The 25,479-nt window shown below is 41.3% G+C and overlaps 2 protein-coding genes across 2 annotated transcripts in view; both read left to right on the top strand.

Annotated features, from left to right (window-relative positions):
• Nucleotides 1–11,106, top strand: part of DPH1 (diphthamide biosynthesis 1) — a 79,944-nt gene extending 68,838 nt beyond the window's left edge. The window contains exons 9-12 of the mRNA XM_089494441.1: nt 5,105–5,205; nt 7,562–7,640; nt 9,532–9,657; nt 11,026–11,106. Of these exons, the coding sequence (XP_089350567.1) occupies nt 5,105–5,205; nt 7,562–7,640; nt 9,532–9,657; nt 11,026–11,106 (387 nt within the window). The remainder of the gene's footprint in view (nt 1–5,104; nt 5,206–7,561; nt 7,641–9,531; nt 9,658–11,025) is intronic.
• A 5,438-nt stretch (nt 11,107–16,544) lies between these two features.
• On the top strand, nt 16,545–20,416 carry LOC149286131 (esterase OVCA2-like). The gene is given in 2 exon segments (XM_089494351.1): nt 16,545–16,737; nt 19,923–20,416. Coding segments are annotated over 2 exon segments (687 nt in total).
• The last annotated feature ends 5,063 nt before the right edge of the window (nt 20,417–25,479 follow it).

The raw sequence follows: 25,479 nt of genomic DNA, 5'->3' as shown, positions 1-25,479 counted from the left end.
TATTGGCTAACTGAGTAAATATAGATTGCAAGCTTTCAAGACCTCTCGGGTCCCTTCATCAGGCATGTTATACAATAATGTGAAAAACCTCTCTTTAAGTATCAGTCAAACAGTATGGTTACAATTGGGAAGCAGATAACATCAAAATGTCCAGGACAAGGTTCTTTGATCAGTCAATAGTGTTAAAATCAGAGGTGGATTGGAGTCATAAAAGGAGGTGTCAGGAGGTATTCACAACTCTAATGGGGTCAGGTTGTGTGCATGTCTGGTTTGTTATCTACAAAGTGATAATGGGATACAAATTCCCTATCCCGGTTGAGGCCAGTGTTCAAAGAGTTAAATTTAAGTATTAATTTAACCTCCCATATTTTTCTCTCCCTCTGAGTTTTGAACAGTCCCATTAATACAGCCAGTCTGATGTCACTGATGCTATGTCCATTTTGGCAAAAATGTTCTCCCACTGGTGTCTGCTCTCTTGTTGTTGATGTTAAATCTGTGTGAATTAAACCTTTTATGCAATGGCTGGCCTGTTTCACCCACGTAGAGGGCTGTTGGACACTTTGCACACATAATAAGGTAAACCACATTAGAAGATTTGCAGGAGAAGGCACCATTGATCTTATGGAGTGTATTAGAATTTGGTATAGGCACCATGTCCACAGTGTGGATGTGTGCGCATGTTTTACACCTTCCTTGTAGGCAGGGGAAAGTGCCATTTTTTGTGGACTTGTTCAGGGCACTCCTGGTTAATAGTTGTTTAAGATTGGGGGGCTGTCTGAAGGAGAGTAGGGGAGGCTGTGGAAAAATTTCCCTGAGTCTGTCATCCGTGTGTAGTGTTGCTTGAAGTTCTTTAGATATTTTGCGTAGAGCTTCTACCTGGGGGTGGTAAGTGACAACCAGGGGCACACGGGTTCCAGTATGATGTTCTTTGTACTTTAGTAATTTTTTTCTGGGAATGTTGGTGGCCTTCTGTATCTGGTTGTCAATTATCCTGGCATTGTAGCCCTGGTTCATGAAGTCTCCCCTTAGTTTCTGGAGCTGTTTGTCGCGATCTGCTGTATCAGAACAGATGCGGTTGTATCTTATGGCCTGGCTGTATATGATAGAGTTTTTTGTATGTTTAGGGTGGAAGCTGTTGTTTTTAAGGTAAGTCGGTCTGTCTGTCGGTTTGCGATACAGGCATGTGTGGATGGTATTGTTCTTAATGCTGATGGTGGTGTCCAGGAAGTTTATTTCTGTGGGTGAGTGGCTGATTGTGAGGTTGATGGTGGGGTGAAATGCGTTGTAGTTCTCGTGGAAGGTGAGAAGTTCCTCTTTGCTGGCGGTCCAGATGATTAGAATATCATCTATATAGCGAAGGTACACCAGGGGTTTTGTTTGGCAGGTGGATATGAAATCCTCTTCTAATTTTGCCATAAAGAGGTTGGCGTACTGTGGCGCCATTCGAGTACCCATCGCAGTCCCAGTTTTCTGGATGTAGAGGTCCTGTCCAAACCTGAAATAGTTGTGGTTAAGTATAAATTGAATGAGCTGCGTAACTGATTCGGTGTCCATGTTGTGTCGGTTCAGGTATTCCTGGCATGCTGCTATGCCATCTCTGTGTGGGATGTTGGTATATAGGGATTCAACATCCATGGTGGCCAGGAGAGTGTTCTGTGGGAGTGGGCCCAGGTCAGCCAGTTTGTTTAAGAGGTCTGTGGTGTCCTGAAGGAAGCTGGGTGTTCGTTGTACCAGGGGTTGCAGGGTGTTTTCTATCCAGCCAGATATATTCTCTGTCAGTGTACCAATTCCTGAGATGATGGGTCTCCCTGGGTTGCCTTCTTTGTGTATTTTCGGTAGCATGTAGAAGGAGCCCAATTTTGGATCTTCAGGTATTAGTGGTTTTAGCTGGTCTTTAATGGTGTATGGCAGTTTTTGTATTATCCTATTGAGTTGTTTAGTAAATTCCTTGGTGGGATCATCCTGTAGCTTCACATAGTGTCTTTCATCTGACAGTTGTCTATTTGCCTCATGTATATAGTCAGTGGTGTTCATAATGACAACAGCACCCCCCTTGTCCGCCGGTTTAATAATAATATCCTGGTTGTCCTTCAGGGATTGAATGGCTTTATGTTCTTTGTGTGTCAGGTTGGGTGTTGGGTCACCCCGTTTCTCCAGTATTTCCACAGTGGCTCTGTTTCTGAAGCTCTCTATGTACCTGTCCAGTGTAGGGTTTCTGCCTGGTTTTGGGCTCCAAGTGGATCTTTTTGTGGGAACCCGGATATTGTGATGTTGCTCTGTGGTGTTGGTGTCTTCTCTATCATGGAAGAATTCCTTGAGTCTGAGTTTTCTGAAGTATTCCTCCATGTCGCTGCATAGTGTAACCTTGTCCACAGGTTTAGTGGGACAGAATGACAGGCCTTTGGAGAGGACAGATAGTTCTTCTCTGCTCGGTCTGTGTGTTGAGAGGTTCACAATGCAGTTCTGCTTTACTTGGCTGATGGATTCTGGTGTGAAACCTGCTTTGTTTCTCAGTCTCTGTAGTTTTTTATTTTTAGTGTTGATGAGGAGTGTTTGTAGTTTCCCGTAGTACTGCTGCAGGGTCTGTTTTATGTCCTCATAGTCTGGTCCGAGCTGTTCCTTGAGGGTAAATATCTCTGCTTGTAATTTTGATTTCCTATTGTAACAAATCCTAATGAGGTTGTTGCGTAGCCTTTGTGATGTTCTTGTGCACAGTTGTTGTGCATATCTGCTGTTGTATGTGTCCAGAGTGGGATTCTTCAGTACAAGTCCTTTAGGGATAAGATTTTCCTTTTTGCATGTAGTAAGGAAGAAGATGTCGCTGTCCAGGTGTGCAAGTTTCTTCAAGAGGTCTTTTACATTTCGTATGGTGCGGTACATTGGGGTATCTTCCATGATGATAAAAGATGAGAGTTGGTACCGTGTTAGCCGTAGAATTACAGGAGACAAGTGGAGTTTGAATGATACCTTTATTGGCTAACTGAATACATACATACATACATTCGTTAACTATTTCCTAGCCTTAATACATTGTATTTGGGTTTGTTTACCCACATATGCTCCAAAGACATTTGTGTATTATGTATGTATGTATGTGCTGCATTGTGTTAAGTTGCTTCTGTATATTAATTGGTATGAGGGGAGCTTTATTTTGTCTGTATATGATATGAGTGTTGGTTCCAGTTATGTGTCTCAGTGGGGGGTGCTATGACTGTGTTCGAAAATATGATTAGATCTGTGTTTTGTAGGGTCTTTCGCTTTGGCTCCCAGCAGCACCCTGTGGTGTTCCTGCTAATGACTATCCCTCTGTCTATCCCGTGTAACAAGGACAGGCCTCATTAATCTATCGGCTGCATTTACAGAACAGCAATTATTATTTGCACTTCTCATTAAGAGAACTTGGAATGGCTATTGTTGGTTATTTATCCTTCCACTCCCATCCCATGTGGAGAACAGAGGGGTTTAATTAACTTTCAACCTGGGAATCAGGCGTGGAGCTGAGGCGGAGAGGAGCGATGTCTAGAATAAGAGAGGTCTTTGTGCTCCGGCTGTCATCATGTGGAAAACCATTTGCCATCCGCTTCCTAGGTGGATGTCCAAATCTTTTAAAATTGAATGACGCCTTTCTCTGGTCAAACGACTTGATGATGTGTATTGAATTAAGAAAAAAATAAAAGACAAAGAAGCTTACGCATAAGAGATATTGAGGGTGGTAATTTGATGCTAAGGTTGCATGGGTCAACCTGTCGGTTCCTGTAGGCTCTCTGCCGTAGAACCAGCACTCAATGGCGGGATCTTGGTGTAATGCTTAGCATACAAACAAAAGGCATAATTCATTGGTACAGTAGTTAGGGAAACAATATGTTGGTAGGAGACAAGAGATGGGACAGCCTTTCATTACAGGCAATTAGATTTGAATAATAAAAATCATTTTTTTTTTTTTTTTTTATTATGAAGAAAAAAAAGCTCTTGTGGGGCTTGCATTTCATTCACACCTCTCTCCTACTAGAAGTAAGCGCAGCTTTTAAGAATCATTCCCGCACTCTACATCCATATTTAATATTCATTTGCTCCAGCAGCACCAGGACCCTGTAATGTTTGCGTGTGTGAATTAGAGCATGGCGTGTGACGGGCTGTGTTTGCTCTTTACACACATTGTGATTGCAGATAGGATATATTTGATTACCTAATCTGCCTGCTTTTAAGCCTTCTATATTTTTTCATATGGTCGTTTAATTATTGCGGTTTTCCGCCTTTTTACAAATTTGTCATTTTAAGCCACTCAGCCTAAAATATCTCTGCCTTTGTCCCCTGCCGACGTGAATTATTTTGTGAAGAGCAGGACCTCTGTACAAAGGTTGTTAAATCATTAAAGTTATTATTGTGTCTTGTCTTTTATCAATTTTGCTACCAAAGAGGCTTGTAAGAGGCTGCTTGGCCGCGGGTGGCCGTCCCCTCTGGTGGCACAAAGCTCACCTACATCATAGATCTTTCCTTGAGATAAGCCAGAGCCTAGGATGTTGGGGCGAAAGGCTGCCTCTGTTTTCTGTATTGGTCCTTTATGTTCCACACACTCAGTAGCGAGACCTGGAATTCTCTCTAAACGCAGTACAGGGGAGGAAACGCACTTTCCTAATGTCCACTGTTCTATGGTTTAGCGTGTTGAGACTCGGTGGAATGTTCAGGGCTCGTCGCTAGTTTGCAGAATAAATCTCCTACTGTAGTGGAGCACATCAGGGCTTGAGAGAGGATGAATTGCGTGCTAGATCTATAAATTTGTATGACACAATTTCTCTTTCTAGAACTTCCATTGTGCGAGCTGCAGGCCTGCAATACTTTATTACGTTAAGGAGGTGGATCATGATGCATGACATAAATATCATTATGCTTTATATAAATGTCCCTGCACCTTTCAAAGATTTTTTTTTTTCCTTTTGTGAGGACGACTTCATTTTTTTCCCCTGTAAACGTCTGCTTTTGTTATATACCGGTTCCAGACTTAATTAATTACCATAGTTATTCACTCTGGGGTGAGTGTTGGATGACTACCTCCCCCAAATACTGTCCTTTTTTGTGTCTAATTCCGACTCTCTCTCTCTTTCAGCACCTGGAGTCACGTCTACAGGCTCTCGGCTGTCGTTATATTCGGCTGCTGCTGTCGGAAATCTTCCCTAATAAACTCAAGCTGTTCCCAGAGGTGGAAGCGTGAGTACAAAGAGCAGAGCAGTAAACACAAAACACAACACACACACAGTGCGCAGCCCTCACGATGGTATGAAATGAGATGGGGGGGATCTGGGTATCTTGCTATCTTGCTACTACCGTTCCACGGTCAGCAATCAGTGGGAGTCCAGATGCGGTAGACTACAAGTCCCATCATGCCTTGCCATTTCCTGACCGTATCATGGGAGTCATAGGTCACACCACATGGAATTCCAGCAGTGGATGCTAGATTTTTAACTTCAGCGCTAAGCAGAATCAGCCGTGTTTTTGCCATCATGGCATGTAAAAGCATACTGTATAAGAAAACAAGTTACAATATTTTTTATGTGCAACATATAATGATCCCTAGCAGTTTTTAATTGATGTATTTAAAGCACTTAAGCCCGATCTATACCTTAAACTAGTAATGTCCATTTTTTGCTTGTTCTATGTGCCTTTTCATTACAAAAATAAGCACTTAATTTAAGATCCCGGGTATGGATACCTTGGGCAACTCAGGTTACAGATAGTTATCCCAAGTTATTCGTAATTATGCAAACCATAAGTGATCATTTGTATTGAGTGTATAGTAGCTGTCTGCTCTCCAGCGTTCTATGTGCACAACTGTGGGATGTCTGACATAAGACTGTGTAGTGCTAAAAGATATAATTAAATATTTCTTATGATCTCTAAACACATCTGTTGTGAGTATCACATAATTTCGAAACTACAAAGCTCTGATAAGCCACGTCTGTTTTGTTTTTAGATAAGCCCCTAGTTGTGAGCTTATCACTAAACTCAAATTCTTAATTCTTCCTGTGTCAGGTCCATATTGAGCATGATGTTCTTATTTTTTTTATTTTTTATTTTTTTTTTGCTTCTTCAAGGCTTAGCTTTTGCGTCCTCGCTTGACCTTGCTTATCCCCTGTCACATCTGCCTGTGGTATCTCTACGGCTTTCTGCACTGTAACTGTCTCCATGCCACTGGTTGCAACCTGCGCAGCCACGGTGTAGCGCCATATGCGCTGAGGTCAATATCACCTCTTCTGGCATCTACAGAGGCATTTCCATACATGAGATTTGCACACATACAATGGCACAAACTCGGGTCCCACAGGTCTAAAAGGGCGGCTGCAACCATCAAGCTCCCACAACCATCTATCTTCCCCATGCAATAAATGTATTGAAGGGATGGGATACAAAGTAAAAAAATATATATTTGTAGACATTAAAAAAGGTTGGGAAATTCAAGCAGTCTACACACGCTTTATATCCCATGATCTATATAATCTGCTGGGACATCTCTTCAGAAAAAGTAAAGATTCTTGTTAGAACTATACCTGCTTTTTTCTTTTTTTTGCCCCAAACATACCACTCTGGAACACATGCCAAAATAATCAAAGTGAAATTGGTGTGATTCTGGAGCAAACTGCTAACTGGGAATCCAAATACATCTACAAAGCCGAAAGCTGCAGTTTTAGTGATTTACGGTTTCATTTAGACATGTGCTCCCTAGAACTCATGCTCCAGATGTTCAAAGTATCAACGTATTTGCTATCTTTATGTTTTATGTTTATTTTCTAAAGCACTGCACATTTTGGTGCTTCATATATCAACTTATTTAAAAATCATCTCTCCTTTTAGGTTATTTTGAATTGATTGCATTCTCCGTTGAAATGCTTTTAGAACCAAACAAGTTAGTGATATGAAGACAATGTGAAAATGTTCTTAAACTCTTGATAAAAGAAAAGGAAAACTATCTTCTGAACTGTTTACATTTATAACTTGCTTTGCACTAATGAGATACCTATTATTTCTGACCTGATGAAGAGAGGAGGTTAGATCCCAAATGCTTGTTAGGAGAAAATGCATTCAGTCCATTAAAATGGTATCATAAACCACAAATGTGGTGTAACATTGTTCTTCACTGGACTGATTTGGAAGCTACATTAAACTATCAACATTTATTTCATGGCGGTTTTAAGAGACTAAAACAGCTTTACTTTGTACATAGCTCTATATTTGCATTTAACTCTTTGAGGATACACAGCAAATGTTCTTTTAAGAGCTGTTAAACTTTTAGAATAATTTGTTTATGTTGCATTATGCATTGGATTTTTCAGAAAGCAGCATGTAGTTTTGGAATTCAATACTATTTCTCCCCAGGCCAGTTTTTTCTGCATAAATAGAAATTTGGGAACATGGTTCCCAATACTTTGTTGCTGCTGTTGTAGACCAGTGGCGTAAACTCAACCATAGCAAAATAATTGCCTTCAAGTCATGCCTTTTCCCCTTACTCCATGTTCTAGGTTTATCCAGTTGCTGTCAATATACCAAAATGTATACTTTTTTTTTTCAGGTGGGTACAGGTGGCCTGTCCAAGGCTTTCTATCGATTGGGGGACAGCTTTTACCAAACCTCTACTTACGCCTTATGAGGTGAGACTCTAACCCACCATTGGTAAACCTGCATCCATTTATCATCAGCCAGTGAAGGCTAGGTGAGGAAGGTTTGGTGTTTTGGTTGGACACCAGTAGGAAAACTGTAGCTGCTTAGACTCAAATTTAACCGTTAAGATCTTTTGCCACTGGATAGACGCAATAATGCTTTAAATTTGAAGAAAGCTTGACGAATGTCCTTGTGTGGCCTGTGATCACACATTCATCAGTGTTTCAGAGTGAATGTTTGTTTGGTGTTTTAGGTCTCCTATATTGGATTAGACATGTATATGTACAGGATCAGGCCTGGACTGGCCATCGGGCACACCAGGCATTTTCCCGGTGGGCCGGGCGGCCCAGGGCCGGATTGACGTAGGGGCTGATGGAGCTGCAGCTCCAGGCCCCTACCTTAAAATAGGCTCAGTCAGGACCGGACTGACTGGGCCTATGCAGCCTCTACGGCCACATTAACGCAGGGCATAAGGGGCACCTGCCCCTTAAGCCCGCAGCAAGTGCGACCGGGTCCGCCACTCTAGGGGGCCGAGCAGCCCCAACCAGGGCCGGCCTTAGGGGTGCGGGGCCGCACAGGGCTTAAATTAAAACATCGGGGGGGGGGGTTTGTTGTTTACTTTATTTAACATCCTTCATGTTAAATAAAGTTTGCTTAACTTTATTTAACATAGAGGATGTTAAATAAAGTTTAAAAAAGACAAAACAACAAAAAAACGATGTTTTAATTTAAGCCCTGTGCGGCCGCGCAGCCCTAAGGCCAGCCCTGGTGGGGGCTGCCCGGCCCCCTAGAGTGGGGGGCCCGGTCGCAGTTGCTGCTTACTCCGGCAACAAGGTAAGTAGGGTAAGGGAGGGGGTGCAGTGAGTAAAATTACAAACGTACATGAACAATCTAATAATCGTTATCGGTGAAAAAAATGTCCATAAAGTGCTGTCGTGCTTACCCATTAGATGAATATAACCTCCACTTCCCCTACGCCGTTTCGGTTCTCCTTTTTCAAGGGGTCAAGAGACCTTTGTTGTCCAACTTATGAAATGCTGTATGTGTTTTTATATTTTTTTGTATAATAAAGCAATATATATTTTATAATATAAGGGCCTGTACAGGATTATGTATAGAAAGTGATTCTAGTGCAAAGTTTTCAAACTGGTCTTATACAACCCAACTGAATGTTCTGCTGACTAGTTTTTTTTTTTATGAGTGATCCCCCCCCCCCACAAGAGTTATGTTTTATACATAACCACCATGTGCCTGCAGTTATTGAGTTAGGAATGTGTACCCAGAGTTGCCCATACTGGCCCGAGGGACTCCAGAGGCCTTGGTGTTTCAAACATTGGTAGTTGAGTAGAATCTGGTGACCTGGTCTGAGATAGCGACTTCCAGAACAGACCGATATCAGGCAACAACATTAGGTGGTCAGTGCTTTTGCAATCTATCTGTGTGGCTGAATAAGGCAATCAAGAAAAGACACTCTCGGCAGGGGTGAGTCATCCTTTATAGGAGAAATGCACTTTCAGGATAAAGGATTGCACAGGGGAAGTGTCTAAATGAGTTAGCTCACACAGAGACATTTGTTTTATTTGGAGCCTCATTTTACAAAACAGTTTAGAATCATAGAAGAAATTGTCAGAATAAATGGGCCAAGTATTTGGCTGTAGGACCTCAAAGCATACTTTGTAGATGACCTTGTTCAATGTCCTGGATATCCCGATGCTTATTCGATGCATTGTTGACTCCCTTCTAGTATTATCATATACCACTTTGAGAATCAAAGATAAGACTGAAATTATAAAAAAAGCATAGGGCTCTTAATTTCTTTATTTGTATTTTATGAATATTTGTCTTTGCTAGGGCTAATCATGGTCTATGTTCCTTTCCTAGGCCTCGGTGGCTCTGAAGGAAGCTGAGTGGCAGGACACATATCCCATGGATTTTTATGCTAATCAGTCCCTCGGTCCATGGACAGTGAACCATGAATCACACCGCCCTGCTCGTGTGATTTCAAAGGTAAGTTGTCTCCTGACGACACCATCTACGGCCAAAGCACAATCTCTTGTGTAGCACAGAGAGTATCTAACTTGGGACCTTTTACCAACACAATTCACCATAACATACTCTTTTTTTACATACTCTTATACTGTTTATTTGCCTTTTTTCTTCATTGTTATATCAACATAAAAAAAAAACTTTTTAAACCCAAATATTCCTTTGTTATTCTCTGTACCCATTGTGCCACCTTGTGGAGAGATAGATACTTGTTGCATACCAACTGGATATCTATCAATCCAGGTGCTTCAGTTTGAAGCTGTTTTCTTCATAGACCTCTTAGTCTGTGGTTCTAAGCAAGCAGTAAAATCGGCTCTACACAATAAATAGAACCTGCTCTCCTTTGTAGATGATAGAGATGTTATGCTGAATTAGGTCACAATGCATATGATAGCTAAGTGGTCCCTTTCATTTTCTGTGTGGTCCCCATTGCACAATCTCTCCATATGCTTTAGGCTCTCCCACCTTCTCCCCAGCTATTTGGCTTGCAGGATATTCATTCAACCAAACACACCCAGGAGCTGCAGCTTCTCCTAAAGATTTTTCTTGCAGGTTGAAGAAGGCATATGAAAGTATTGAAATGTTCGTTATTCTTTGATGACATTGGAGTGTCCCTTTTACATTTACTTAATTTAATGTGCTTAATTGGCAGCTTATTTTGGAAGCAAATTTGTTACATTAGTTGAGGTGGGGCGTTCATTAGCCTGTTGTTTTTAGGTACAACTGTGCTGGCGGGGGTCAACCGGCAGAGACATGGCCAGGGGCATGACTTTTGTAGCCAGCATATCTAAGTTTTTGTCGCCTGTGCAAAAGGGACAAAAAAGAAACCAATGTTCCCAACTTGTGTCTTTTCATATGATCCTAAATGACTTTGATATACGTACAGTTGTTGGTTTATGTTGTTGGCTCGTTCCACAGTTTGAACATTTTATCTTTGGCGTTAACCTTACGTTTTCCTTACCTAACTTGGTATTTAACAAGCGAAATTCATTTTGGAATGGTAATTAAGTCTCTGCAGAGAGGCAGATTTGTATTCTTCTTCTTGGCAGACAGTTTATCTTGTTTCGTTAGCTGTTCATTATTGTACAAAGTGCAGATATATAGCCTGGAGAGAGCAGATCTGTGGAAAGTTCACACCATTAGCAGTCATGTTCACGCACTGCAAGTCACTTTTGGAATAACACCATATCTAAATAGCACTTTACCGGAAATAGTAAGTCGGACAGTGTTGCATCACATATATAATGTGTGTGTGATATATAGTGTGTTTTAGGAATTTTCTCTGTTGGCTTATTTAGAGAATTACCTTTTTGTTTTGTTTCATTTTAGAATCCACAGCAGAGAAAACCCAGATCAGCGGATGAGTGTACAAAAGCAAAGCATTGTCAGTGTAAAGAAGGAGAGAGCTAAGCCACGTGGTGGTGGAGCGTATTCCCCGCAGACGCACCTCGAAGCCCAGCCGCTCTGTTGATGGCCACAGAATTGGAGATAATTTGACACTTCTGCCAAGCAGGTGTGAAAGAAGAAAATGAAACAAAACAGTGCATCGCCTTGACAGAAGCAAGAAGCTTCACTCCATTAACAGCTTTGCAACCCCAGAGGCAGTCCGAGCATAATCCCTCTATTAACCCCTTTTTATGTCTTGACATAAAAACACAGTCTTGCTCCATTACCTCATCCCATCTTTGAGCTCTGGAACTCATGGACCAGAGGGAGGTCGGGACGCACCCGAGTGCCCTCTCTGTTCTTGTCTCGGGGTTTCCTGAGCCATGCAGAGCTGCTGCTGCTGCTAATTAAAAGCTCTGCTTAATGAGGGTTTGCGTGAGCCGTCTGCCTCCCCCTCCTGCCGTTGCCTGGGCGATGAGTACTCCCTGCCTATGATGCCCCAACTACTGGCACCAAACGCAGCAACCCCTCCTGCGAGAACCAATCACCTCCTGCGTGGAGACCCTCGGCGAGCGGCTCTGTAATATCTCTATGATGGAGTCACAGACTTTAATGTTCTTTTGAAGATGGCCTGCCATCACCGTGCTCACAGCTACCTTCTGGGAGTAGCTGAATGCAAGGGGTGCAATAGTGATTGAAGCCAACGTTAAAAACCTTCTGTATCATAATGGACAAAAAGGCCAATGACCCAATCAGCTGAACTGTAAGACTTTGTGTTTGTAACTAAACTAACTAAAATTGCAAACATGTTTTTGTTCTTGCTTTAAGTTGGGGTTAAGACTGGGTCTTTGAATGGCGCTCTCTGTATAAAGGGACACAAAACTGCACTGATGTTTAACAAGCAAATGCAAGACATGGGAACCCATTAACACTGTCACACACACGCACACGCTTCCCTGACTAGGAATAATACGGTCTCAAGGGGTGCCCGTGACCTCTGTCGGTAAGCCGCTGCTAGGATACTGGCTATTTAATGTATATGACCATCTAACAGGTAAAGCGTTGCCAACATGTTATCGGGGGTTCCACATCAGATGTAACAAAAAGATGATTCAGAACTCCGGTAGTATGGCAATCCGGCCTTGCTACACGTTACAGAAATGGCCGACGGCAACCTGAAAAACTCTTTGGAAAGATGTACTATTAAAGCAGAAAGGCGTAGAAATCAGGCAGCTACCTGCGTGTTTCCTAAAGCAGCTAGAGAGGCTTGTGGCTTGTTTTAAAGATCTAGCGTATTTAAAAACAGTATCCCTCTCTGACTTAATGATTATGATGGATTAGGCTGCGCATGACTAGCTGCAGACAAAATATACCATTCAATTTTAAAAGTGAACAATTTTAAAGAAAGTTAAAACCCTGAAGTTATTTATAGATTCTCAAGGTATAAATCAGCTGGATGCTTTTTTTTTCCTCCAGTGCGGCACATTTTGTTCCGGTAAACCCAGGACTTCTCATTTTACTGTGATTAGTATGTTATGGTGGAAATCTAAATTAGACCAGGTTTAACATTAACCCTCTGAGTACCAGAAGAGTTGGAGATAAATCTCTCAGGCTGTAAAGGGTTTAAAGGTGCCATAATGCAACTTTAAGGATTGCCTAATTGGAGCTTATTTTATTTTATAGATTGTTTTAGGTAAATTCCTGTTTTAACAACTTAATGAAAGTCAGAGGCTGAGATGTAAGTTTTACTTTACTGAGAGGTGGTAGAAGGGGATTTAAACATCCATGCAATAGGGACATGTTTATCCCGAATCTAAGACGAGATCAAGAACTGATTAAGGTTTGGGTATTTACTACAGGAAAAGTATGCAGATTAGATGGGTCAATAGGTTTTATGTGCTGTCATTCTGTTTCTGTAGTTGTATTTGTGTGTAAAGCAGTTATATATACACACTGTTTGAACCTATGAAACATTAATAAAAATAGAAATTTGCGCACACACCATTTTTTATGAACAATTACCTAATAAGTGGTTTATAAAACACATTTATTCACTACAGTCGTAGTACAGCACACCTCTGACCAGCTCCCCAGACATTTTCAAGGTATTCACTTATTGTGAAATCAATGGAAAATTAGCCATTTTTGTTGTGGTTTATTTAGAATTGCGGTTTCGACTCTCACTTCTCTATTCATTATGAAGAGCAATAGTGGCAGATGGTTTCTCCAGCAAGCAAGAGCTGAACTGGCCCTGTACAATGTATAATCCACTGGGTGAGGAGTCTTTGAAGAAATATGCTGATGGAACTATGACTGTATTCTGTTGCTAAGCAGCTCTAGTATCTCAATAAAACTTTTAGTGCAGCTTTTAAGCAAAGAGGTGGGGGGCAAAGAATGGCAGATAGGTTTCTTTTACTTTATTTTACACGATGCAGCACTTTATCTGGTGTGGTTTTTTTTTTTCTGAATACTTCTGTTTCATTTTTGGAAAACTGCCACTGTATGTGTCAAATACAGCCATGGAAAGACAGTCAACACATTTATAAGCCTAGCATAGTAGTTTGTCATTTTTAAACATAATCAATCATGATAAAAATAGGCACCATAAGAGAACTTGCAAAAAAAGTAATAATCTCAAGATTAAACCTGAAGTGCAAAACATACCAAACCATGAATCTTTTCTAGGAAGGTTTTTAAAACCGCGTATAATTTAAGGATGATGCACCAGGGAGATAGGGCTAGATGGCAGGGACTCATAACTCGGCATGCATGCGCATTTCACAGTACATGTATTACATCTTTTTTTCAGATTAGATTGTTTTAAGATTACATTCTGTGACTTTAGGTTGGTAGTTGGTAAGGTTAGAGTTCTAGAATCTAGAAGTATTTGGGTTTCTTAAAGCAGATCTGTTAAACTTGTCACCTAATATGCTTATCCAATTCCATGCCACCCCAACTGCTAATATAATATAAAGTCTTCCTTGAGCAGTGCAGTGTTTTCCTCCAAGGACTTTCATTAAATACTTTTGGTGTGGCAGCAGCAGTAACCGAAAGAACATCAACAATCAAAATCACTACCGGCCCTATAAAGTAGGTTCGGTATTTGAGTTATGGAACCAAAAATATGGATGTCATTGCCATAGATGACTGGCAGACACAGTAGGGCCATATTTTAGCTAATTGACTAAGTATTGGAAATAACTTGGGGAATTCGGTATTCTTGGGAGTCCTTGCCACCTTCTTTGGCACCGTGTCTCCGTTTGAAAGGACACCTGCCAGAACCCAGCAGCTCCCTAGGATCTGAGCCGCCCTTGTATTTTATGTTCAAATTCCCCATCCGTTGGAGCTTCTGTCAAACTCATTTCTAATGGATTCTTGATTTCTGACCTGTAATTTTAAGAAAAAACACTTTTCAATATTGCACATTAAATGTAACACCTTAAGCTTCATCGGGGGGAAAAAGTACTTAACATCTTTTTGATCTAATTTTTTTAAACTTAATTTCCTCTGGGTGAAAAAAGTGTTTGTGAGTGAACTGGGCAGGCAGTTTGCAATTAACCCAGTAAAGACTTTTATAATTAAAGAGACTGTTCAGAGTTTCTGTATGGCTCCACACGGACCTGCAATACATTACAGACAGCTGGGAGATCTGCTTTAAATAATAAAGGATATTAGGATTTAAAGGCAAACATGTATTTCTACCAACCATTTAGATAGATTGTGCCAATAAAATGTAATTGGTGCTTTAGAAATATATCATAAAAAAAATATATATATATATACCTAGAAGCCTCTTAAAGAGCAGTATATGGCAGCAAAACAGGGTGAGATGTAATTCAGTATTCATGCGACAAATTGACATCAAGTATCTTCACCCAAGTTTAGTATTTTTGCAAAATCAGAAAAGTATGCAAAATTTATCTTGCAGAAAACACCTAAACAGATGACAAACAATCGTCACTCGTAAAACCCATGGCCCATACCGAATAAGGCCAGTTCTCCCGTTTAATGCTATATAAGGCCATTCTGACAGTTTTATAACTATGTAGGGTCTGTAAGTTAGCCGCCCAGGTTCAGTACCTGCAGTGATTAGAGAAGTATGAAAGCACTTGCCATATTCACGACTCATTTATTACAGTAAGGACCCAGGATTGGGACTAAGTCTCCCACACTGCTGAATCCGATCTGCCCTGGGAGTACAGAGCGGGTATGTATTGGGTGCTAGTGGGCTCTGTATATGGGTTCGATTCAGCATTGAAGTTAAAAAACCTGAAGTAACTATATATATATACTGGGTCATAAGGAAAGTGGGCGGGGGGAGCGAGTGGCTAAACACCACTTCTGTTTTGTCCCATCTGCCATCATGCTCTACCACCAATTTGATAGCAATTATTTCAAAGCCATACCTCCCAAGTGTCCCATTATAAGAGAGATAATCCCTGACCAGATTTCCACCCCTGTTGTCCCATTTTCTTGGAAGCTCTGAATGTTGGCACCTCGGCCAGTTTAAACCTGACACCTATGCTCGCTGCGCACTGCTGGTCAGTATTTGGTGTATTGAAAGGGTATTTGTCAGACCGGCCTGCAGTGTGTAGAATGCAAGAGTCTGCCTTCAAATAATTAAAATGTTATGTGGCTCTAGTTACATACCTCCCAGCAGGCCCACTTTTCTCGGACTGTGCTGGGTAGGCACCTCTCTTGTGCGCAGTGTGGAGCATGAGTCGGTTGCGGAGATCCTTTGAGGGACATGGCCATTCCCAGACCGGCTGTGCCCACTTACAAGGCAGGTACCTTCCCACCCAAAAGGTTGTGATTTGGACGCTTGTAACGCTTTGTTATGTATTTATGTACAAGAGTAACGTATTTCCACAAAGTTTCTCTACGCGTTATTGGGTTTATATGGCAGTAGAACAGGGCGATGACATGAATAACAACCTATGCATAACTATGGCTCTTGGTGCCTGGGGCAAGGATGGTGGTCCTACCCCACACCGACGTCACGTCCGGGTGTGGGAGCGGACACGAGGCACAAGTAGTTGTGTTGGGTGGCTTAAGCCCCCTCCCCTTGCCCCAAAGAAGTTACAGCCCTGATAACCACCAAACATTCTAAGCTCTGACAAAACAGGATCAACCGGGGTAGAAAGAGGGACAGGGGATTCTGAAGAGAGACTGTCCCTTCTAAACAGGGACGCTTGGGAGGTATGGGAAGTGTAAATGTAAATAATATAAACACAGGTAGCCAGCAAAAGTTCTTAAAACCACTTTGCAGTCCTAAGCCCCGCCCCTGACCACACTTAACCACACCCCTACATTGCATCCCTTGCAAGCGGTACGTATAGCTTTTATACAACCATCTTACGTCAAACAGACAACACTGGGGTGTTTTTTTTGCTCTTTTCTTAGTTTTACTTTTTATAACAAGTAAGTAACATCCGGTCGCAGAGCTTTCCGGGTGTAGTAATATGGCGGCTTCCTCGTCTGTGTCAAGTTCAAGACCGGTCCTTCGATTGTTGGCGCTGCATGGGTACCGGCAGAACGAACGAAGCTTCCGAGAGAAGACCGGGGCGTTGCGGAAAATCTTGAAAGGTCGGGTAGACATTATAAGTATAAACGCACCCCTAGTGGTACCGGAGCCAGGTGAGTGAGGGGAGGGGGGTCACGTGACCGTGCTTCTAATTTAAACACGTGCTCTGCCGTCTCCCTCAGAGCGTTGGTTTAGTGGGTTAGAATGGATTTTAAGTGTATGTTGCTGCGATTTAGTTCTGATGCAGCCGGAAGCAGCTTAGACCATTCCATTGTTTATTTTGTATGGGGGGTTGCGTATGACTGTGCAGGTGGTTTGATAACCTCGGGGTAATACATTATATCTGTATAAGATCACCTGGCTGATATAAACTCCTATGGTATGTGTGAGAATTATTAATCACATACACTATAGGAAAGCCCATTGTCCTTGGTATTGGATACTGATCTTCATGGCTGGTAGCAAAGTCAGAGTTTATATGCCATTGATTTCTGAAGATATGTGACTCTGTCAAGGGAATCACTCGATAATGTTAGATATGTGTAATAGCTAATGGACGGAATCTATGCAGATGTGCTTCTAAAGATGCCCCACCCGTTGCGTAAGAGAATGCATAAGCGTGCCCATCATAGTGATATCTGTGGGTTAATTGAGACTGCATGCCAATCACCGACTACATGCCAAGGCATTGTTCGTGATTGGCATTTTATACTACATTTTGCGGTTTGTAATGTTGCTTCTAAATTAAAAAGTTTCAAAGCGCCCAAGTCCTTTTGTTGTAATGCACATCAAAGTAAAGCAGCCAGGGCCGGCCCAAGACATTGTGCTGCCTGGGGCGAAGTGTGAAATGCCCTAATTTTATTTTATTTTTTCTCAAATAATTCTTCAGAAGCCTTTTCAGTTTCTATAGCAACAAGCTATCAGTGCCTGGTTTTGTGTCACATGACAGTTAAGTGTTTTTGGCAAAAACTATAAGGGAGACAACATTTTACACGAACTGTTTCTGGGAAATGTTTGGGCATTAGGAAGTGCTAGGAATGATGCATTTCGTTGGTGTCGTTAATGATGAGTAAGTGGAACTGCACCTGAATTTATTGATCAGATTTCCTAAAGGACGAGGGTTAATGTTTGATTGACAGGTTATTATACAGGTGCACGTTGAATGTTAATTACACATAATTGCTGGAAGGTATGTAAGACCTCCATGATGGCTTTTAATGTTCTTTTTTTTCTGGTGGCAATTCTAGTGCTACTAGAGCCTAGTATCTTCTTGTCTTACTAATGCCTAGTATCTAAACCCAGATGCCAGCTGGATGGGAACCACAGGTGTTCATGATGGAGATCAGATGGGGACTTATTACTTTCCTCGTCTTGTGACTAAGTGGAGATGACAGCTGGATCGTTGGTTGTAGGCCATAAGTATTATTTTAATAGACTAAAAAATCGCTGTAGAAGTATTAGGAGCCAAACTTGGTGGATCTGACTGATTATTCTTCACCAGTAAACTATCTGTGCCCTGTTGTTAAGTTGCTGTTTATTTTTGAAGAGGGGAGAACGTCAGGAAATTGATGAGATTAATTCTTCACATCTTCCCACATATCTCAGAAATACAATTGATGCGAGAAACAACATTCGTACAATATAGTTAGTATAGTTAATGTATTTATGCTAAAAGCTGTGATGGTGACATAGCTCACCTCACTGGCCTAATCTGTGTAAAATATATATAACATAGCTATGTGTGATTGCTGATAAATACTGGGCACTTGCGGTAAATTACAGCAAGCCACCACACTTTTTTTTAACATATGAGAACATATCATGATTGCATTGACCATGTCACACCAGTTTCTGTCTGGCCACTGCAACCAGGGAGGATAGCAGAAGAATGGGCTTGATGAGTGCAAACTTTGACCTTTCTATAGTTATTATATGATTGCTGCTCCTGGGAAGACAAAATATTCACATTTTAAAAGATTTCCTTTCCTATTGATAGAATCAATCAAGCACAATATAAAGGTTCTTGTTTATGGAACGTTTTTTCCAGTGGGACTCGGGTGACACAATTTGTTACTATCATAATAAGCCTTACTTAGAAATTCAGATTAGAAATGATGTTTTTGTGTAAAGCCATAGGAAACAAATGTTACTTTTAAGTAGTGCATTCTATAAGACCCATTACTTTTGCTCAGCCTGCTTAAATTACAGTTCTTTTCTTTTTTTTGTGGTATTTTTTTTCCAAATGTATCCATTATTTGCCATCTAAAAACAACTTCAAATGAATCAACACAATGTAAATAAACTGCAGGAAATAAAGAGCACACTTTATGGCAACCTTCCTTTTCTTCCAAATATAAATTAGATCCATTTAGTTAACAACAACAAAAAATCATTAGGATCCGTCAGGGGAGAACATGTGAGGGAAGAACAAAGGATGGAGCTTCGGGATACCTTCTTACAGTAAATAAATGCCTTGAGAATACTTGGAAGCTCTCAGGGTTTGACCTGCTCTAGGTCAGTTTCTCCTTTCCCCAGGTAAGTTAGTTACAAACATATGCTCACAATCACTAACACCTTACTGTACACACACTAACAATATGGACAGATACACACTGAATCTGCCACTACAATGCAGTAGACATACGGACTCTGGAACCATACATTTTCACACATACTGACTGTATATTTACACACACACACACACTGATACTACAGTAGACACACACTCACAGACTGACACCAGCACTATACATATAAACACTGACTCAGAAGCTACAGTATACTCACACACATTGACTCCAGCACTATACATATACACACATGCACACTGACTCTGACACTATAGTATAAACACACACACTCTTATACATTACTCCCTCCCCCTCGCCTTGTATGGTATATAACAGCCACACCGCTGCAATTGTGAATACAGGACCATGCTTTCTAGCGGGAAGTTACCATTACCACTTTTACTTCTTTTCATCAAGCACGAATACAGTTTTGTGGGTTCCTTTTTTTTTTCTTTACAATTCCAGATTTGTGTATTGTAAAATATTTGTAATTTAGACATATTCAGAATGGAAGAGACTATAATTTTACCTATGTAGCTGGAAACTTTGCAAAATTTGATCAGTGCAAGGCAATGGTGCGATTGTATTCGATACCTGAAGTTTATCTTGTCCACCACATATATGTGATCTCCTAAAGATGTCTAGAATTGGTGCAGTGTCATTAAATTGCAAGACTGAATCCATACAGTAGTCAAATTTTAATCTGTATGCCTCTTTCTTCCTCTTAGATGTGCACAGGGATGGAGAGCTAGACTGCTCAAGAGATGACCCTAGAGGCTGGTGGTTTTCAGATCCTCAAAACAACAGCTTTAATGCCATGGATGAAGCCAGGACATGCTCAGGGCTGGAAGAGTCAATTGAAACTGTGGGCAAAGCTTTTTTTGAGCTAGGGCCATTCCATGGAGTTTTGGGTTTCAGCCAAGGAGCTGCCATGGTGGCCATGTTGTGCGCACTAATGCAGGCAGGCGATACCCGCTTTCAGTTTGATTTTGCTGTGCTTGTTGCTGGCTTTAAAAGTCGTTCAGTTGAACATGAGAAATATTACCAACATCCGATTTCAGTTCCATCGCTTCATGTTTTTGGTGAAACTGACCGTGTCATCCCAGGCCACATGAGCCAAGAGCTTGCCTTGCATTTTAAAAAACCAGTTATACTAACACATGGAGGGGGACATTTTGTTCCTGCATCTGCGCCGCAGAAGAAAATCTATTTTGAGTTTTTGGACGCATTTAGTAAATAACATGTTTATTGGTTGGGGAATAATTAAATGTATAATACGATGTCATCATGAGTGCAACTTGTCTTCAAAAAGATGGTTTCTGGCAGTGGGAAAAAAATCTCCCAATAAAAGTACTCACACCGTTGTACATCTACGGCACTGAATAATACAGGTACTGCAAAATGGTTTGTTGTGTTGCATGTAAATGTGAACAAAACATTTGGATCTGCAGGCAAAATCATTCCATTGTTACCATGTTATATTTTAGTTGCTCCAGGTCCCCCTACTTCATTATTGCTATGATACCAATAGGATCAGATCCACTGCTTCACAATGAATTTATATGTAGTTTCACCATCCCCTCTCTTTAAAAGCTTATTTAAAGGTTCATTTCCTTTTAGCAATTAAAAAACCGAATGTTAAATGTCAGCTGTGTACAAACCACTCATGTGAGAAATGAAAGTGAATTAAAGATGGCCTGCCACTTTAACCCATTCAGTCCCAAGAGGTCACAAACATCTTCTAGGAATAAGCATTCTTTGTGTGACAAAAGCTACGACAGTCACGATGCGTCTTACAATGCTTTTGGACAGGCTGCCACTTATATCATCCTGTTATATGGTAGTGCTTAGGTGGCCACATCGGCTTCTTCCTGAGCTATGGCTGGAGTCTTTGCAGTAGATGACATGTTTAGTCTTAAATTCCATTTTCATGACTTTCAGCCGACTTCTACAAAAACTCCATAAAAAACATAACATTCTGCCTGAAAAAAAAATGGATTTGTCTTGTTAGTGATAATATAATCACAGAATGCTGAAGCGTCTCAATGTTTGATTGAGCCATGGAGGCTATCACAGCCAGTATGGTGTTACGGTCCAGAACACCATAGTTCTAAAAGTATAACAGTTAACTTAGCGACCAAACGGTAACAAGGTCAATGCTAGTGTAGCCTCTGGACTTTATAGCACTGCTTTCCCCAGACCAGTAACAGTACAGAAAAAAAATATTTGTGCTTAAGTTTAAGGGTAAATGTGATGTTTTTGTTAATTATGTTCTATAATATTTTGCTTACACATAAGATGTTCTTGAAAGTTAAAACAAAGATGTTAGCAGAATAAATATAAGGTGTTAAGGCAGTTTAAATTAATAATTTCCCTGGCTGTATGGTTTATGATCCTCTCTTGGTATTTCATATCCCAAATCAAAATAAAATTACTTTAACACCTTTTTCTGGAGCAACAAATGTTCACGGACTAAGATGATATAATTGCAGCTTTTATGGAATAGCTTATTTTATTATAATTGATCATTAGTATATAATTTGCATCTCATTTTCACAAATAGTCCTTACTTGCAGTACTCTACTGTAACTCATTGTTAACCTCTGTTTTATGAAACATTTTTGTTAAATGCTACTTTGCTATTAACAAGACATTAACTGAGGTTAACGACAAGTTAAATACACCAAAAGCTTAGTAAAAGTAGATCTATAATTTATGAAAAAGAATTCAATTACACTTTACTAAAATAGCAGTATGCTGTTTGTGAGAGACGGAAGGTGACCAAGGAAACATTTAGCTGGAATAAATAATAATGTTCGAATGTCATAGGTCTATTTTGTCTACCACCTGCCTCCACTCCGCACACTTAGATTTGCAATAGCTTAAATGTCTCGAGTAAAAGCACTTGTCGAGTAGCTGGTGTCACTCCAGCATTCCTGTCTTTACTGTGTTTAATCGTAGGGGTGTGAAGGCAGCATGTTCGGGAGTCATGCCTGTCATTGGGTTGTTAGAGAGGAGAATGATTTAGACTGATAACAGGTAGAAGCTGCAAAAATGCTGTCATAAATCACAGCATAACCAAGTGTATTAAGAAAAAGGAGAAACTTGCAAAACGGTACCTGCTTCACTTTGCCATTTTAGTAATCGGTAAACAAGCCCTGCTTTCTGCACTTAAGGTGTTTGCTTTTATGGGGATTGAAGACCCCCGCTGCTTTAAGAACACATTCTCTCTGCTTTGCTCAACGCCTCTTTGTACTTGTAAAAATGTGTATTTTTATTAAATACTATTTAAGGCTGAAAAAAAGTTCGATTATTATATATTATATCAGATTATATTCGGGGCTTTATCAAGCTCATTGTACATAAGATTTTTATTTCTTGGTGGATCCATGTTTGTGTGTATATTTGGGCCAATATGGCATATGACATTATAAAAGTGTAATGCTGTTTAAGTATTAAAATAAGCAATAAATACTTTAACCCACCTAACTTGCATACCTGTCTGAAACGGCGTTTACCCCGCTCCCGTTCAGTCGACGTTCCCAGGTCCACCGTCGCCCTGCAGGCTCTGCTGTTTGCCAGGTAAGAAGAAGCCGACATCCTGGAGTGGTCCCACATCATCCGCCATCTGCTACAGCTGGCATCCGGTGAGTCTCTGAACACTCTCTGCAACTCAGCATGTTGTTCCTCTTATTCCTTCGCTTCCTTGAGACCTGCACCACTCCTCTTATAGTGTTTCCCTGTTTTTGCTTATTTGGTTCTGACCCAGCTATCGCTTTTGGATTTCAGCTGGTGTTACACTACACAACTACGCTTTAATTGACCTCGGCTTGCTGTATATTTTTCCATGGAATACTTGGCCCTGCCTATTCTGTTGCTGCCTGGGATTTCTGCTGGTCTGCCCTGTCAAGAGGTTCCAACATGTCTGCCTCTGGTAGGTCCCAGTATGCCTTTGGGCTAGCCAACAATACCTTTGAACCCTTCAGGTTTAATGTAGGGTCTCTGGGTGTCATGTTCTACCCTTTGCAGCCTGGAATACTCAAGCCTCTGTGCTGCTCTTTTCCTTCAGCAACCACTAGTGGCCGCCCTTCCCACTCTGAAGCACACAGACCTGATTACCGTGTTGAGCTGAACCCTGTTACCTGGATCAAGCCTGCCTATTTAAACTTGCCTAGCCCTTCAGTCAGGGCATTTGCATTGAAGTTGTCAGTTTTGCTCTGGCCCTGTGTACCTGATTCCTGACTTGCTATTTGGCTTCCGGAGTACCTGATCCTGACTTGTTCCTGCTTTGAGCCCTGCCAAATGGGCTTAGCTGTCACGTCTGCAGTACGGCAGTGCATCCACACTGCAGAAATTGGAAAGGCGCCTCCTGGCAGAGATGGAGAGTCTAGCAACAGAGCACGGAGGTGTATAGCAGACACAGGAGCTTAGCGAAGTACAAAATAATCAGGAACAAAATAATAAATTCAGGGGTCAGGCAGAAGAGTAGTCGGGGTCACAAGCAGAGGTCAGGGCAGGCAGCAAACATCAAAGGTCAAAAACTCAGAACCAACAATAACAAAACAGTAATGGAACGCTAGTGAAGGCTATAAGGCACTATCACAGGCAAAGGTGAAGTGCTTACTGAGGATTTAAATATCCCTCTCAATATCTGGATCTTCCTACCCACCTAATTAGGGGGAGGAGGAAAAAAGATAAATGTCGCTTTAAGAACATGCGCAAACGACACTCCTGACATCGAGACGCGCGCCCCATCAGGATCCATTGATCTCTGCAGGGACGCGCGTCTATCAGCGGAACGGACCCGGCAGTGGTTCCCACCAATGGAACGAGCAGGGGGCTGGACTCCCGGGCTGTGTCTCAGCTCCCCTACCAGCGGGACGACGGAGGAGGTAACATTACCTGCTTTGAGCAACAGCCAGAGGGCTACCTGTCATGCGCCCCACCCAGAGGGCTACCTGTCGTGCGCCCCACCCAGAGGGCTTCCAGCCTAGAGACTTACCACCTGTATTTGTTGTTAATACCATCATCTGCAATACAGATCATATCATTGCGTTCTGCCTGTGGTTTGTTTCTTGCGCCTGTCTGTAACAACCCCCAAGTCATTATGCATCGCGGGGTACAGACGGAACCCCTTGTATCCCCTGTACCTGGGCTCCTAGCAGGTCTGTTTACCCGGTTCTTGACACCGGGTGAAGCCCTGCGTTGCCTGCGTTACTCCATGAGGTGTGGTGTTTGGCCAGGCCTCCAATCCTAGCCCACATTCTACCTACTCCCCACCCACATCCTGCTGCTCTCCACCCACTTCCCTCCCAGTAAAATATGTCTGGGGATAGCCCCCTACATAAAGCTACTTCCCCAGAAGGAGGGTAAAAGTACCTTGGAAAGTTCCAGTGATTGCTAATACGTAATCCATGGAGAAAGATATAGTGACTTCCTATTCTCAGAATCTGCACGAGTATTCTTCCCCAGTAACTAATGTCTTCCTATTGTTATGTTGCTAGTTGTTTAGTTCAGGGAGCCTTTGTAAGGATGTCTAACTTCAGGACAGGGAATTGATTAGATTATACGGGCACTGCCACAGGTTGCTTCCAATCTCACCTTCCAAGATGTGAAGTTTGAAATTAATGTATCCAAAACAATTACACTTATTGACAAAAAGCACAAGTGATAGCACTTCCAATAAATTGATTTTTTTTTTTCCAAAATGCTGATGGAGTCACTAAGCAGTTGTTTAAAGGGATTGTACCATCAAGAATGCATTGGACCCAAAGATTACTTTTAAGGCAAAACCCTAAGTAAAAGCTTGCCCATAAAATAACTGCTCAGTAACCATGAAATGATCTTCAGATTCCTATTTGCATGTTCCTGCTGCAGACACCTGCAATTGTGATGTTTGACACCTGGGGCTTTATACAAAATTCAGCAGTGCCTTGTGTCTCATTCGCACAACATCCCTCAAATCTCTCTAAGCTCTCCAGGTCAATAAAAATGTTAGAAAACCGAAAAAAGGGTTATTTCACGTAGCACTGCACTTTATGAAAATACTATATTTAAGAATATATAGCCAGCAAGTAAACGTAATGATCTGTTCCCTTTAATAATGTTCAGCCTGCATGGTGCAGTTTTTCACTTTTAATGTATGGTAATATAAATAGGTATTACAGATGCCATAAGCAGAGTAAGTGCTAATCAATATCAAAGAAGTCACTAGTCTCTTTCATATTCTCTGAATCAAAGTTTATTGATTAGATCCTCAACTTTCACACAGAGCTTCAAACAGCTTATTACATACAGAGCTGA

Source organism: Sceloporus occidentalis, unplaced genomic scaffold (genome assembly GCF_023333645.1).
Source record: "Sceloporus occidentalis isolate IW3139 unplaced genomic scaffold, rSceOcc1.0.p SCAF_72, whole genome shotgun sequence".
Taxonomy (NCBI): domain Eukaryota; kingdom Metazoa; phylum Chordata; class Lepidosauria; order Squamata; family Phrynosomatidae; genus Sceloporus; species Sceloporus occidentalis.
The sequence above is the reverse complement of the archived record's forward strand: the minus strand, read 5'-3'. Positions and strand labels throughout refer to the sequence as shown.